Below are 13,705 nucleotides of genomic sequence, written 5' to 3' on the forward strand. Positions count from 1 at the left end.
TGAGAAACTGCCCAACTGTTCTCCACAGCGGCTCTGCCATTTTATGTTCCCGCCAACAGTGCACAAGAGTTCTAATTTCTTCATGTCCTTTTCAACATTTGTTTTCTGTGTGTGTGTGTGTGTGTGTGTGTGTGTGTGTGTGTGTGTTTAATTGAGGTATAATAGACAGTTTTTGGTTTTTATAGTAGCCATCCTAATGGTGTGAGGAGATACTATGGTTTTGATTTGCATTTTCCTGAAGATTAGTGATGTTGAACATCTTTTCATGTTGAATGTCTTCTTTGGAGAACTGTGTAATCAGATGCTTTGCCCATTTTTTAATCAGGTTGTTTGTTTTGTTGCTGAGTTGTAGGAGTTCTTTATGTATTCTGGATATTAATCGCTTATCAGGTATGTGATATGCAAATACTTTCTCCCATTCTATATAGGTTGCCTGTTCATTCTGTTGATTGTATCCTTTGATGAAGAGAAATTTTTAATTTTGAAGAAGTCTAATTTATCTGATTTTTCTTTTGTTGCCTGTGCTTTTGGTATCATATCCAAGAAATCACTGCAAAATCCAGTGTCATGAAGCTTTTCCTGTGTTTTCTTCTAAGAGTTTTAGAGTTTTTTTACAGTTCAGGTCGTTGGTCCATTCTGAACTAATGTTTGCGTGTAGCGGGTGGTGAGAGTCCGGCTCTGTTGTTTTGCATGTGGAGATCCTGTTTCCCAGCACTGTCGAAGGATGCTTCTTTCTTCACTGTTATTGCCCTTACTGCATGCATAACAAAACTTGGTTAAATGGAATTTGATATGAGGTCCAAGTATTTCGAGGCTGCAGGTGATTTTAGGGAAGTAGATGGAGGGGAGAGGGTTAGCTGTGTCTAGGCAGTCTGGAACTAAGGCAACATTGCTAATCAGGATGAGGGCTGATGACAGTACTGCAGGCTGCCAGAGTCTTGGAAGGCTGAGACTGAAAACAGATTTGGGAGATTGGTAAAACTGTGAGCAAAAGATAAGTTAAAAAATGTAGCATGGGTATCTGTTGTGCCATTGGGGTTGGGGAGGATGTTGCAAGGGCAGCCTTGAAAATGATAGGCCGTGAAAGCACTTCCATAACCAATACATTTACCTAAATCAGGTGTTAGCAGACTCTTCCTGTGAGGGACCAGGTAGACAACGTTTCAGGGCTTGTGTGCCACATACAGTCACTGTCGCTGCTTTTCTCTACTCCTTCTCCTCCTCGTTCTTGTCAACACCATTTTGAGCTTGCAGATGTTGGCCCACGTCATCCAAGGGGTGGCCTGGCACACGTGCACCAGCGCCAGGCCCTCTGATGGCGGCAGGCTTTGTACTTTATCTTCTTTCTTGGTCAAGGCAAGTTTATGGGGGAAAGGAACGGTGTTTTGGGGGCATGTTGTTTCAGTGACGATCTGCTTGTGTGTAATTACAGTTATTAATTGTCTTTGTTTTCAAGCATGCAACCAGTAAGGATCCCAGAGAAGTTCGAGAAGCTCGAGATCATGAGGAGCCAAAAGAGGAGATCAACAAAAACCTTTCTGATTTTGGACGACAGCAGCTTTTACCCCCCTTCCCACCCCTTCATCAATCACTACCTCAAAATCAGTGCTACGTGGCCACCACAAAGTCACAGACAGGTAATAGGGAGACCTGACAACTGTCTCTGCTCTCTGAGTGTGTGTGCTGAACCTGCACCTCTCGAAACTAGAAACTTGTTGACTGTGAATGCATGTGTGCTGTAGAGGAGTGGGGTCAGGGTCGATGGGCCCTTCTCTGCTCACCCGTAAACCTGCAGAGGGATGTCAGACCTCTGTTCTGAAACCTGTTGAATCCCGACGTTGGTTTTTATGCCTGTTTTCGATCTCAAAATGAAGATTGTTTTCATTAAGTCTTGCCCCCCCTTGTTCTGATTGGATAGAAGACTTTAGATTTGAGAACTTCCCCCTGCCCCCCAGTTTATAAATTAAGTGCTGTTGGAAACAACAGTGTGTTGGGGAGACCTTTGGGGTAAGGTTGTAGAGAAGGGTGGTTTGATTCTGTGATCAGCCACTTCCCATGGGCATTTCTCACTCATTTGAGCTTGCTTCTGTCCATGGTCAATTGAGGGAGTAGGTGAACATTTGATCTCTTATCCAGGCCTCTGCAAGAGGTGGGGCTGCAGGAGCCGCCCCACAGGGAGTATACTGGGGTGAGCGTGTCTCGAGCAAGGGGCCTCCCTCTGGAGCCTCTGAGACACCAATAGTTCCTACAGAGATGAGGTGACTCTCCCCAGTGCAGAAAGGACCTTTCTCTGAGGTTGTCCTGTGTATCAGGCACTTCTGATATCACCTCCTGGGAAGGGTACAAAACCACAACTTCTGTGCCTGGGAGTGTCTCCTGCAGAGGGAAGTACCACCATGGCCGCCTTGCCTTATCACAGGACAGATGGTGCACCTGTCAGTGTCATAGGAGTTGCAGAAAGCCTGCTGGGGTGGGGTGGGGGGTGCTCCTTGCCTCTGGTCAGGTCTGCTGGGATGAGTGGGGCACGTGTGGATACAGCTCTCTGTGACCTTGTCCGGGTAGACCGCCTCTGTCTACTTTCTTCTTCAGACCTCGTTCCTTCCTCTGCCCCGTTGTGCTATTTTCCCGAGGAGGGGGGGGAGTGGGGGGGGGGGAGTGTTGGAGCTGGTCTTTTCTCTCCATCAGTATTTTAAATTACTGTGGTGCTGGCCCCAGAGCTTCGTTCCTTTCCCATCCTGTCGTAGCACAAACAGGAAGGCCAAGCAGACTCAGTGGCTGCAAAGTGCATCTTACTCTCCGTCTCAGCTTGGGCACAGCTGTGCCTGGCACCAGTCACCCCGTTCTAGCACAGGAAGGACAGAGCCGTGTTTCCTTGTGACCAGTTATGCGCTCAGAGCCACCCCAGTGGGGTGCAGGGCTGCGTGGATGACTGTCTCAAGTGTCCTGTGTGCCCCTTGGCCTAGGGCTGAGGCACGCCTGGTGTCCTCAATGCCACATGTGGGGCTGTCTGCATGACCCTTACTGTGGCATAGTTTACGCTCTTGCATGCTTTTCCAATGCTCTTTTCCTCTGCTTTGTGGAACAAAAATGGAATGGAATAGAGGTTTTATAGCCCTTTAGAAGAGTGGTTTTCAGATTTTTTTTTTAAAGCCTAGAACTTAAAAAGAAAAAAATTATTATAGACAGCCTCATTCTGTTTTTTTTTTTTTTAATTTTTAATGTCTATTTATTTTTGGAGAGAGAGAAACAGAGTGGGGAGGGGAGGGGCAGAGAGAGAGGGAGACACAGAATCTGAAGCAGCTCCAGACTCTGAGCTGTTGGCACAGAGCCGGATGCGGGGCTCGAACCCATGAACCATGAGATCATGACCTGAGCCGAAGTTGGATGCTTAACTGACTGAGCCACCTGGGGCCCCAACAGCCTCATTCTATAAAACAAGTCAACCTGGAGCTGCTTTATTCAGAACAGGCTTAGGAGTCCTCAGTCCCCAGGAGCCCCAGCTGTTGTCTGGAAACCTCAGACCCCCAGACGTTTGCTTTTTCCTGTCCTGTGTCTCCCTTGACCTCGTGTACCTGTGTGGTTTGCTTCACATACTTCTTTCCCTTCGGTTGGTGGACTGCTTGGTGAGGTGGAAGGTGCTGGGAAACGGTCCAGGGAATGACGGTGGCCTATGCTGCATGGCCACACTCTCTTTAGAGGCGGACACATCTAGAGACTGTGCCGTGTGCTCCTCGTCGTGGGTGAGGAGCAGAGTCTCAGGGAGGCAGACTGGACCCATCTCCAGTGATGGGCAGCAAGGCCGCCTTCCCCCCTTCAGCCTCTCTCGTGCAGCCGCACCGGTGCTAGAGACGGGACCGTCCAGAGGCTGGGGACCAAGTGTGGAGGGCGCTCCAGGGCCCTGCTGCTGGTGGGCGGTGGGTTTGCCCTTACACTTATGCCTGCTTGCTGTAGGCTCATAGTGTTGGCCGTGCACAGGGCTGAGTGTTTATTGTGAGCAAAACAAATGATCTGTAAAGTCTTAGCAGCTTTCTCTGTGCCACTTGAAACAAGAAATGCCTGTCACTTTTGTGGCAAGCTGATGATTTTGGTAATCAGAATTTGTGAATTATCACCTACCTTTAAAAAACATTTGAATGGTATTTCTTTTTCCTCTCTTGTCCCCTTTTGACTTTTTTTTTTTTTAGCTTGCTTGCCTTTTGTTTTAGCAGCTGCAGTATCTCGGAAGAAAAAACGAAGAATGGGAACCTATAGCCTGGTTCCTAAGAAAAAGACCAAAGTATTAAAACAGAGGACGGTGATTGAGATGTTTAAGAGTATAACTCATTCCACTGTGGGCTCTAAGGTAAGGCGTGCCTGGTTGGTTGCACACGTGCTTGGAAACCCACGTCTCTGTCAGGACCTCTTTGGCCACGAGAGCACCATGTGAGGTTGTCGGTAATTTGATGACCTCGGTCCATTTTGAAGGAACCTAGGCTCTGAGGTGCCTCGCTCTGGGGTACAGCCTCCTGCCCAGTGCTCCCTGCCTCTTCATCCCTTCCTCCTTCCTGGCCCTTTCCCCAGCGGCAGGGTCTCTGCATCCCACCCCACAGGCCACACCCTGGCAGGAGTTGGCAGGTTGCTCTTGATGCTGGGGTTCTGAGTGACAGATGTGCCCTTGCCCGTGTTCCAGGGCGACAAGGACCTGGGCGCCAGCACCCTCCACGTGAATGGGGAGAGCTTGGAGCTGGACTCGGAGGAGGACGAGTCGGAGGAGCTGGATGAGGACGAGGACCAGGGGGCTGAGCAGGCCGCCGCGTTCCCCACGGAGGACAGCAGGACCTCTAAGGGGGTTGTGCCAGAGGCCGACCGCACCCAGAAGGTAGGCCCTTCTCTCCTCTCGGGGAGGGCTTACGGTCCTGAGAGGGGCAGTCTGGCCCTCTCAGCCCCAGTCATTTCCCTGTTTCCTTCTTCTTCTCTCTCTCTTTTTTAAAAAGTTTATTTATTTTGAGAGAGAGAGAGAGAGCGAGAGAGAGAGAGTGAGAGAGAGCGCGCACTCACAAGTGTGCATGTGAGTGGGGGAGGGTCAGAGGGAGAGAATCGTGAGCAGGCCCTGCTCTGTCCGGGCCCTGGGATCATGACCTGAGTGGAGATCCAGAGTCTGACGCGCAACCCACCGAGCCACCCTGGCACCCCTTCCCTGTTTTCTTCTGACTTAAGGTCTTTGCATTCTATTTCTCGAAGTTTTGGACTTATTTTCATCAGATGAGTGTTTGTCTTCTTGTACAGCACTCTCTGAAGTAAATGTCTGGAGCTTCTTTGGGCTCTGGATGGACAGGAATACACTGATGGCAGACTGCGTGCCAGTGGTGGCTGCTTATCGCTGGCCTTGGCGTGACCGACCTTGCGAAGTCCTAGGTGCGCCACAGGTGCGGTGTTCCTGCAGGGGAGGTGCTGACACCGGGAGGCCTCTCTTGTCCTGGTTGGAGTGAGCAATCGGGGCTGCCGACCGGGCCTGTGGAGCGATTATGTGCAGTCCGCTAACACCGGCTGTATCCTGGTGTTCCGGGCATGTCCTCGTCAGACGCGATTCCTCCGTGTCCACCCAAGGATGTGCTCTGGGAGGTGGCAGTACGTCAGCTCAGTCACAGGGCACTGCGTGCAGGCAGCCGCGGAGCTCGGCACCAGGCAGAGTCTCCGGGGGCACTGGGCGCGGAGCCGGGCGGAACCCAGTTCCTGAGCAGATGCTGACTTGTGGGCCTGCGTTGTGCTTGTAGTTCTCAGGGGGATGAAGTAGAGGAGGAGGGCCAGGAGGGGTTGAGAATCAGGCGGTCACAGATGGGTGTGATCCTGCTGATCTGTGTATCCTACTTTTTGGAGAGAACTTTGGACCATCTTTATATAAGATGGGCTGTCGTATCTGATGAGGTTTCTAAAACTTGTGGTAGGCAGAGAAGTGCCAGGTGAGTTCATTGAAAAAATGACCTGTTTGAAATCTATAATTTTGCTGATCATCTTTTTACACTTTGAGTCAAAGTGTTGTGCTGTGTAGATACAGCCTTTGGCACGTGTAAAGTATGTCCCTCCAGCTTTCAGAGTTTTGGGAGTTTGTTTTCTTGTATCAGATGCCACGGCTACTAGTCTGTCTCTTTATGATCTCTGGGTTCTGTGTTCTAGTTACGATAAGCGGACCTTTCTTAATGGTGATTTTGAATAAGTTAATGTAAGCTGTCTTATACTTCATTGGTCTCATTCTTTATAAATATTTGACTCATACATTTGATTTGGGATAAAATATGAGGTAGATACATTCAAAATGGGTGTATTTTATGGTATATAAATTCTATCTCAATAAAGCTTTTTAGACAAAATGTGAGGTCAGGGTCCCATAGCTTCCCTCAAAATGGTTAGCCACACGACGTCAACACCATTTATTGACTGATGTTTCTTTCCCCCGTTGATTTGAAATGCCACCTTTATCGAACACCATATGGCATATGGAGTTAACTCTGTTTCTGGATTCTCTCTCTGTCTCTCTTTTTTAAGATTTTATTTTTAAGTGATCTCTACATCCCATGTGGGACTCGAATTCACATCCCCAAGATCAGGAGTCACACACTTCACCAACTGAGCCAGCCAGGCACCCCGTGGATTCTGTTTTTGATTGAGGTTCTCCTCTTCCAGGGAGAATCTAGACACTGACTAACAGCAAATAACTCTACACATTGATATAAAGGAACAAAATTAACTGGATATCAAGCCAACAAAAAGAATCAGGAAACAAGTGGAAGCAGAATCAAGAGGAAAGTGTGGCCAAGTGGAAAACAAAATAAGATGACAGGAACAAATCTAAATAGATCGGCAATGCTAATACACAGTAATAGGGTTCTTATGTGAAGTGTTCCAGAAAATAGAGAACGAGGGGAATGGATGCTAGTTTCTTCTGAGGCCAAATTCACTTTTAATCCTAAGTACAATATTGGTGAGATACAACTGTATATTCACATAATAGTGATCGTAGAGAAGGTGGGGCTTCCCCCCAAGAAGACACTGATTTATGACAGGGAGTCTGTTGATAGGACTTACTAGATTAACAGCTTAAATGAGAAAAACCAGCCTTTTGTATGTTTCTTGGATTTAGGGGATGACCTCATGATTGCCACTGTGACAAGGAATAGTTCACTCATGAGAGTGACTGTACCCGTGTGTTATCACCCAGCTCACAGGCCGGGGCTGTCCTGGCCTCCCCTGTGCGCCCTCCTAGTCACCACAGCCTTGTCTTTGCCCTTGCTGTGCTTTGTGTCAGTGGGGTCATGCACACGATTGTCTTTTTCAGAGTGAGGCTTGTTTCACTCAGTATTATATCTGTTCATTTTCATTGTTACACACAGTGGATTATAAAGTGGTCTAGGGGTCTCAGATCCTTTCAGAGGGTGCATGGGGTCAAAACTATTATTGTAATCATGCTAAGATGCTGTTTACCTTTTTCACTCTTGCTCATCAGAGTTACACGGGGTTTAAACATTTCCCAGTTTAAATTTGTACACTAGTGAACGCTAATGGACATAACCTAGATCAAGAGAAGTGCTTTGTCATTCTCAGTAATTTTTAATAGAGCAAAGGGTTCCCGAGACTGGAACATTCCAGAACCACCACAATACAGTCTTCCTTTGGATGACTGTTCTAATTTATGTATCCGTTCCACTGTTGATGGATATTTGAGCTGTTTCCAGTTTGGGACCATTACAGATGACATTGCTGAGCGTTCTCGTGTGTCCCTGGGTGTACACCCACGCTGGGGTTGCCATGTTATGGCAGCAGCGGAAGGCACGGCCACACAGCTTTCCTGCCTGCCGCACATGAGTGTCCTGCCGCCCTGGCTTGACAGACTTGGTATTGCCCAGAGAGTGTAGTGGTGTTACAGTTCTGATTTGCATTTCCCGAATTTCCCTGAAGCTTGGCTACTTTTTCATATGCTTATTTGCCATTTGGATGCCTTTTTTTGTGAAGTGCCTGTTGAGGACTCAACCACTTATCTGGTTAGTTGTCCTTTTAAAAATCATTTTGTAGGAAATAAGCTCCTGTTGTATGTGTTGCCAACATATCTTCTTTTTTCTTTTTTTTTAAAGTTATTTATTTATTTATTTTGAGCGAGAGAGAAAGTGTGAGCAAGGGAGGGGCAGAGAGAGAAGAGAGAGCGAGCATCCCAAGCAGGTTCCACACTGCCAACGGGGAGCCTGACGTGGGGCTCGAACTCACGAACCATGAGATCATGACCTGAGCCAAAATCAGACTGAGCCGCCAGGCGCCCTCCCAACATATCTTTTTCCACTGTGGCTGCCTTTTCACTGATCTGATTGGCATTCTTGTCCTGTCATTTGGGTTGGAAGCCAGTCTCAGGACGTGTCGCACGGCCATCTTGTGCCGCAGTCGTTCGGGGCATTGGTTAGGGGAGGGCTGGACCCTTACCTCCTAGCCCAAGGCTGTAACGGGGCCTGGTGAGTGGAGTCGTATCCTGTGGCATCAGGGTCTCCTGCTTGCCACCCACCTGCGGAGCCTTTCCCCACCCTGTATGATCTATTCCTGGCTCACTTATGTCTCTGATCCACGTCAGACTTCAGTCATGCCAGCTGGTACACTTTTTTTCCAGTCTCCTCAGGTTTTCATCTTGTGCTTTACTTCTTGCAACCATCACATGTGCAGTTACCAGACAACCCCTGTATAGTAATGCTTATCGCTTCCTTTGTAGTCACTTTACGTGAGTTTCGGAAGAACTGGAATCGACTACGTTGTTATTCTGCCTATTTCAATTGGCAGTTTCATTGCTCAATCTTTAAAAAATAGAAACTACCTAATGGCATATAAAGATAATTTATATTAAATAAACCTGACTAAAGGACTCAGAGTCCTTCCAAGGAAGGTTACTTAGTGGTGAGCATTTTAAAACATTTCTAATAAAAGAGGGAGGGATTGGTCCTTTCCCCGCTAACATGAACACTGCAGTGGTTTCTCATTCTTGCTGTGATGCTATAAGATGAGAACTAGAAGGAAACATTAATATTTAAAAGGACAAGGGAGAAGAGTTTGCCAAGAATATAATCATCTGTCTAAAGAATTCAAGAAAATCAGCTGAGGAACTGTTCTAACTAGTGAGTCAAACTTACATGTAATTAAGACCTAAAACCATTCATTTTCTTGTGTGGTTGCAATAGCCAGTTAGAAAATGTAATGATAGCAATATCAATAATACCAGTAATGCCAGGGTGGTTGGGTGGCTCAGATGATTAAGCGTCCGACTTTGGCTCAGGTCATGATCTCACAGTTCCTAAGTTCGAGCCCCGTGTTGGACTCTGAGCTTAGAGCCTGGAGCCTGCTTTGGATTCTGTATCTCCCTCTCTCTCTGCCCCTCATCCACTTGTGTTTTCTCCCCAACCCCTCAAAAATAAATAAATAAACATTTTAAAAAATACCAGTAATTTCTAGGAGTATTTTTTAACTTTTCTAGATAGAAAATGTCAGGCTATGCAAACATATAGGTAATAGTGAACAATTGCCAACACTTGACCAATCTTGTGTATCCACACACACATGGATTGTCTTGAAGAAGATATTTGCCAATGGATCTTTAAAACAAAAGGACTCTTTGAAAAACAAAAACCATAGGATCCCACCTAAAACTGTAAGTTTTCAATGTCACCAGGGTACTTAGTAACACATTTAATGGGAAATGTCTGTTACCTGGAAGAGAAAAACTGAAACTTTGCCGAAAGAGGTTGAAAAAGAGACATAGGTTCACAGAAAGACCTATTAATTTCCTGAGAAAAAAGGCATTGTTTGTCTGAGTGAAGACTCTTTACTTGGCCTGAGTGAAGACCCCATTGTGTGTCTGAGGAACACCTGTTACTTGTCTGAGGGAAGACCCTTTGTTTTTCTGAGCAAAGACCGTTGTTTGTCTGAGGGAAGAACCGGTGTTTGAGGGAGGACTGTTACTTGTGTGAGGGAAAACCCTTTGTTTGTCTGAGGGAAAACCTGTTACTTCCCTGAGGGAAGACTCTTTCCTTGTCTGAGGGAAGACCTGTTGTTTGTCTAAGGGAAACCCATGGTTTGTCTCAGGAAAAACCCATTGTTTGTTGGAGGGAAGACCCTCTACTTGTCTGGGAGAGGACCCTCTATTTGTCTGAGGCAAAACCTTTTATTTGCTGAGGGAAGACCCATCGTTTGTCTGAGAGACGACCTTTTTTTTTTTAAATTTTTTTTAACATTTATTTATTTTTGAGACAGAGAGAGAGACAGAGCACGAACGGGGGAGGGTCAGAGAGAGGGAGACACAGAATCGGAAACAGGCTCCAGGCTCTGAGCGGTCAGCCCAGAGCCCGACGCGGGGCTCGAACTCACGGACCGCGAGATCGTGACCTGAGCCGAAGTCGGCCGCTTAACCGACTGAGCCACCCAGGCGCCCCGAGACGACCTTTTACTTGTCTGAGGAAAGACCCTTGTTTGTCTGAGGAAAGACCTTTTACTTGTCTAAGGAAAGATCCTTTACTTGTCTGAGGGAAGACCCATTGTTTGGGGAAGAACCAGTGTTTGAGGGAAGACCTGTTACTTGTCTGAAGGAAGACCCTTTCCTTATCTGAGGGAAAACCCATTGTTTATCTGAGGGAAGACCCTTTCCTTGTCTGAGAGAAGAACTGTTACTTGTCTGAGGGAGGACCCCTTAGTTGTCAGAGGAATGACCTTTTACTTGTCTGAGGGAAGACCCTTTGTTTTTCTGAGCAAAGACCCATTGTTTGAGGAAAGATCCATTGTTTGTTTGAGGGAAGACCTGTTACTTGCTGAGGGAAGACCGGTTGTTTTTCTGAGCAAAGACCTGTTGTTGTCTGAGGGAAGACCCCTTGTTGGTCTGAGGAAAGACCTTTTACTTGTCTAAGGAAAAACCCTTTCCTTGTCTGAGGGAAGACCCATTGTTTGTCTGAGGGAAGACCCTCTACTTGTCTGGGGGAAGACCCTCTACCTGTCTGAGGGAAAACCCGTTACCTGGTGAGGGAAGACCCATTGTTTGTCTGAGAGACAACTCTTTACTTGTCTGAGGAAAGACCTTTTACTTGTCTGGAGAAAGATCCTTTACTTGTCTGAGGGAAGACCCTTTCCTTGTCTGAAAGAAGACCTTTTACTCGTCTGAGGGAAGAACCAGTGTTTGTCTGAGGGAAGAACTAGGTATTTGAAGGAAGACCTGTTACTTGTCTGAAGGAAGACCCTTTCCTTGTCTGAGGGAAGACCTGTTACTTGTCTGAGGGAAACCCATGTTTAGTTTGTCTGAGAGAAGACCCTTTCCTTGTCTGGGGGAAGACCCTTTCCTTGTCCAAGGAAAGACCTTTTACTTGTCTAAGGAAGGACCCTTTACCAGTCTGAGGGAAGACCCTTTGTTTTTCTGAGCAAAGACTCATTGTTTGTCTGTGGGAAGACCCGTTGTTTTTCTGAGGGAAGACCTGTTAGTGTTTGAGGGAAGAACCAGTGTTTGAAGAGGGGCTTGTTACTTGTCTGAAGGAAGACGCTTTCCTTGTCTGAGGAAAACCTGTTAACTTGCTGAGGGAAGATCCATTGTTTGGGGGAGGAACCAGTTTTTGAGGGAAGACCTGTTACTTCTCTGAAGGAAGACCCTTGTCTGACGGAAGACCTGTTACTTGTCTGAGGGGAACCCATGGTTTGTCTGAGGGAGGACCTGTTACGTTACTTGTCTGAGAGAGCACCTGTGATTTGTCTGAGAGAAGACCCTCTCCTTGTCTGGGGGAAGACCCGTTTTTCTGAGGGGAGACCCTCTACTTGTCTGAGGAACAATCTGTTACTTGCTGCGGGAAGACCCATTGTCTGTCTGAGGGACGACCCTTTACTTGTGTGAACCTGTGGTTCATCTGAGGAGAGACTCAGTTGTTTGTCTGAAGGAAGACCTGTTACTTGTCTGAGGAAAGACCCCTTGGTATCTGAGGAAAGACCTTTTGTTTGTCTAGGGAAAGACCCTTTACTTGTCTGAGGGAAGACTCTTTGTTTTTCTGAGCAAAGACCTGTTGTTTGTCTGGGGCAAGACCCATTGTTTGTTGGAGGGAAGACCTATTGCTTGTCTGAGAGAAGACCTGTCACTTGTCTGAAGGAAACCCTTTCCTTGTCTGAGGGAAAACCCGTTGTTTGTCTGAGGAAAGACCTGTTAGCTTGTCTGAGGAAAACCCATGGTTTCTCTGAGGGAAAACCCATTGTTTGAAGATCCATGATTTGTCTGAGAGAAACCCTGTACTCATCTGGGGGAAAACCCGTTGTTTTTCTGAGGGAAGACCCTCTACTTGCCTGAGGGAAAGGAAACCTGTTACCTGCTGAGGAAAGTCCCATTGTTTGTCTGAGAAAGGACCCTTTACTTGTCTGAGGGAAGACCCATTATTTGGGAAGGAACCAGTGTTTGAGGGAAGACCTGTTACTTGTCTGACGATGACTCCTTCCTTGTCTGAGGGAAACCCATGGTTTCTCAGAGGGAGGACCTGTTTGTCTGAGTGAAGACCCATGATTTGTCGGGGAGCAGACTCTCTCCTTGTCTGGGGGAAAAGAGCCTTGACTTGTCTGGGGAAAAACCTGTTACTTGCTGCCGGAAGACACATTGTTTGTCTGAGGGACGACCCTTTACTTGAGTGAGGGATGACCCCTTGTTTGTCTGAGAGAAGACCCATTGTTTTTCTGAGGGAAGACTTGTTACTCCTTGTCTCAGGTAACCCTGTTGTTTGTCTGAGTGAAGACCTGTCACTTGTCCAAGTGAATACCCGTTACTTTTCCGAGAGAAGACCTGTTACTGGTGTGAGTGAAGACTCAACCTCTTTTTCTGAGTGAAGACCCATTGTGTGAGTGAAGACCTGTTCAGTGTGTGATTGTAAACCTATTGTTGGTCTGAGTGTAGACCCATTGTTTGAGGGAAAGGCCAGTTGTTTGAGGGAAAACCCATTGTTTGCTGAGTGAAGATTCATTTTTTGTCTGAGGGAAGACCTGTTTTTCATATGAGCCAAAACCCATCCTTGTCTGAATGAGAAGATTGTTGTTTCATCCTCCCCACTTTGCATAGAAGTCCAGGGTAATTCTCATCAAAACCTTAACAGCAGTTTCTGTAAAACAGCTGTTATGGGAATTGTGTGCAGCAAGCACAGGGAGAGGGAAGGGCAGTGACAACTGCTGGAGAGTGGTTGCACGGGGATTTTTGCAGAAATGGGAAAGCATTGAGTGAGCGGAACAGGAAATCCGTGACAAACCTGTTCGTACGTGAAAATGTGGTGTGCCGTAAGGATGAGGTTTTTAGTTTGTGGTCGAGGGATCATGAACTTTTCAGTAAGTGTCATTGGGACAGTTGATCTTTCGGGGGAGAAAGTGGAGGTGGGCTTTTTACATCATGGCACATAGCAAATATTAACTCCATTCTGGAATTGGCGGCGATGGCTGCACACCTCAGGATGCTAACAACCACTGAATTTTATACTTTAAAAGCATGACTTTTAGGGTAGGTAAATTATATCTCAGTAAAGCTGTTGTTTTAAAAAGTGAATTACAGAAGATTTCAAGTGTCAACATAAAATATTGACCTGTGGAAGAAAATGTTAGAAATTATATTTAGTTTCAAATAAAGAAGGCCTTCTGGTGGGAGACACAAACCCAGAACCCCCAAAGGGAAAGATGGGCAGGTTTGAGTGCCCAGATAAAGTCT

The 13,705-nt window shown here is 46.7% G+C and overlaps 1 protein-coding gene across 8 annotated transcripts in view; it reads left to right on the forward strand.

The window, feature by feature from the left end:
- Nucleotides 1-13,705, forward strand: part of EHMT1 (euchromatic histone lysine methyltransferase 1) — a 154,034-nt gene that overhangs the window by 81,917 nt on the left and 58,412 nt on the right. For 4 of the 8 annotated variants that reach the window (XM_043565738.1, XM_043565743.1, XM_043565740.1 and 1 more), the window contains 3 exons: nucleotides 1,457-1,637; nucleotides 4,185-4,342; nucleotides 4,670-4,858. In XM_043565738.1, coding sequence (XP_043421673.1) covers nucleotides 1,457-1,637; nucleotides 4,185-4,342; nucleotides 4,670-4,858 — 528 coding nt within the window. The remainder of the gene's footprint in view (nucleotides 1-1,456; nucleotides 1,638-4,184; nucleotides 4,343-4,669; nucleotides 4,859-13,705) is intronic. The other 4 variants (XM_043565739.1, XM_043565744.1, XM_043565741.1 and 1 more) reach the window with 1 other exon arrangement.

The sequence above is a fragment of the Prionailurus bengalensis genome, chromosome D4 (assembly GCF_016509475.1).
Source record: "Prionailurus bengalensis isolate Pbe53 chromosome D4, Fcat_Pben_1.1_paternal_pri, whole genome shotgun sequence".
Taxonomy (NCBI): domain Eukaryota; kingdom Metazoa; phylum Chordata; class Mammalia; order Carnivora; family Felidae; genus Prionailurus; species Prionailurus bengalensis.